This window comes from Saprolegnia parasitica, assembly GCF_000151545.1.
Source record: "Saprolegnia parasitica CBS 223.65 unplaced genomic scaffold supercont2.784, whole genome shotgun sequence".
NCBI lineage: Eukaryota > Oomycota > Saprolegniomycetes > Saprolegniales > Saprolegniaceae > Saprolegnia > Saprolegnia parasitica.
In genome coordinates this window covers 1-2148 of record NW_012157178.1, presented here as the reverse complement: position 1 = coordinate 2148, position 2148 = coordinate 1, and the positions used below count along the sequence as shown (strand labels likewise).

Genomic DNA, 2148 nt, shown 5'->3' with positions numbered 1-2148 from the left:
GGCGAGGACTTCTTGCTTGCGGCTTCGAGCCGCGATGAGCTGGCCATTCATCTTCGTGATAAAACCGGAAATGGACTTACGATCGGGCTTGTCGTTGCAATAATCCGAGTCGGTCCACGAGTCAATCTGGAGCTGCTTGTAGTCCATCGCTTCCTTGAGGTCGTAGACGAGGCCGTGGTCAATCGTGCCGACAAGATACTTGAGCACCCGCATGGCCATCTTCCAGTGCTCTTCAGTGTAGCAGCTGGTGTACGAGGTCCGTGCGTACGTTGAGAAAACGCACCGTGGCGCTGAGCAGCGTCGACTTGAGCATGACATCGGGCATTTGTCCGTTCTGGCGCATCCGAAGCTCGAGCTCCTTCTTCTTGAAGTCGGCGAGGAACTCGTCCAACGTCTGCTGCATCGGGTCAAACCTCAAATCGGTGAGGGCCGACATGTCGGCGCTGGACTCGATGTGACGGCGCCGTGCAAACTTGTTCTCGAGATACTCAAACTTCTCCGAGGCTCGATCGAGATGTAGGACCTGCAACTTGACGTCACTCGGCAGCGACTTCATAATCGCAGTGTTGGCCTTCATGTCATCTTGCATGTACTCGTGATGCTTGCGCAGAGCCAAGATACCAGGTACCTCTCGCTCGCCCGTGACAAGCTCCCAGAGCTCGTTCTCCAAAAAGATCGTCTGAAGCATCCCTCGGTACACCATGTACTCGCCATCAACGAGCTTGTCAAGCGGCGTCATCCGTAGATGTCGAGCGACAATGGCCTTCCGAGCATCGCGTTCCGCCTTCGTGGACGACGTAGATGTCACGGAGCTTGCTGACTCTGAGCTGGACGAGCTGGACGAGCTGGACGAGCTGTCATCGTCGTCGGGCTTCTTGACCTTCTTCTTGGCCTTCTTCTTGGCCTTCTTCTTGGCCTTCTTGTTGTTCTTCTCCTTGGCCGAGCGCGACTCGTCGTCCGAGTCGCTGCTGGACCCCGCAGGGTACTGATGCTTGTTAGCGCTTCCTTTCTGAACCCCCGTAGTTGGGCTCATAACCTTGCAGCTTGCCGTGAGGTATGCGAGGCACGAGAGTGGAAAGGAAGAGTGTATTATCCAGGACTCCAAGTACAAAACAAAAAACCTCTTTCCCAGTGATCTAGAACCATCTCTGGGTCAGCTGGTAGTTCGTGATCTCATAGTGCATACAGATGAGGATTTTGCAGCGAATGCGTCGACTTGTCGTGACTCACGTCAAGAGACTCACGACTCGTGGCCTATCGGGAGCACTCAAGCATTATGACATCGCTTCGAACTACTGGGCGTCCATGCGCGTTGGTGTACCGGCAAAGATTGATTCAGTATTGTTGTAGCAGGGCTGGAGCGAACGCAGAATACGTGTACTAGTACTCGTTCCTCTAACTTTTACGCTCAAATCCTGGGCGATGTTAGTACGACGTTCACTCCGACTCGAGGCAGATGAGGCAGATGCGCTAAAATGTCGATGGGTGTTCTCTTGTCTCAAATAGCTCAGTCGTATCGGCACCATGCTGTAATTAGGGCTCATATCACAACTACAATCTTGTTTACAAAATATCACTTTCCAGTCGGTTCTCTCATGCATCGATGGGAAAGGCTTCGAGGACGTCGCACCGCGAGCTGGTCATCATTTCCGTGTGGATTTGATTGAGTGCGTGCTCGGCCAGCGCAGCGCGATTCTCTGCCTCCAGCACCGCTGCTTCGAGCTGGCTAATCACGGCAGCCTTCATCTCCATCGCATGGCGCACTCGCTCATGGAGTCGCTCCATTTCGTCTTGCTTGGCACGGGCCAACTGCTCTTCGAGAAGTCCTTGCTGAAGCGCATGATGTTGTACGAGCCGCGTTTTCTCTTCGACCATTTGCGTCTGGAGCGCCCGGTGCGTGGCTAACAGTGCGTCGTACTTGGTTTTTAGTTCCTCCACGGCTTTGGCCTCGCTGGCGACCTGGGCTTCGAGCTTGCAGATGGCGACTTCGCTGCGGGGCGTGGCGGCCTCGAGTTCGTGAATGCGCGCGTTGGCTTGTGCGAGTTGCCGCTCCAGCGACTTTGCGTGGCACCGCGCATCTTGAAGTGCACTCGTCAGGACCTGCGCCTCCTTGTCGAGCTGAGTCAAGACAGCCTGCAGCTGGAGCTC

The 2148-nt window shown here is 55.0% G+C and overlaps 1 protein-coding gene across 1 annotated transcript; it reads right to left on the bottom strand.

Moving 5' to 3' along the window:
• Positions 1–1593: 1593 nt before the first annotated feature.
• Positions 1594–2118, bottom strand: SPRG_17759 (hypothetical protein; the record flags this gene model as incomplete). The annotated part of the gene is made up of 1 exon (XM_012357202.1): positions 1594–2118. A coding segment is annotated over one exon (525 nt), but the record flags the coding sequence as incomplete, so codon positions are not given.
• Positions 2119–2148: the final 30 nt, after the last annotated feature.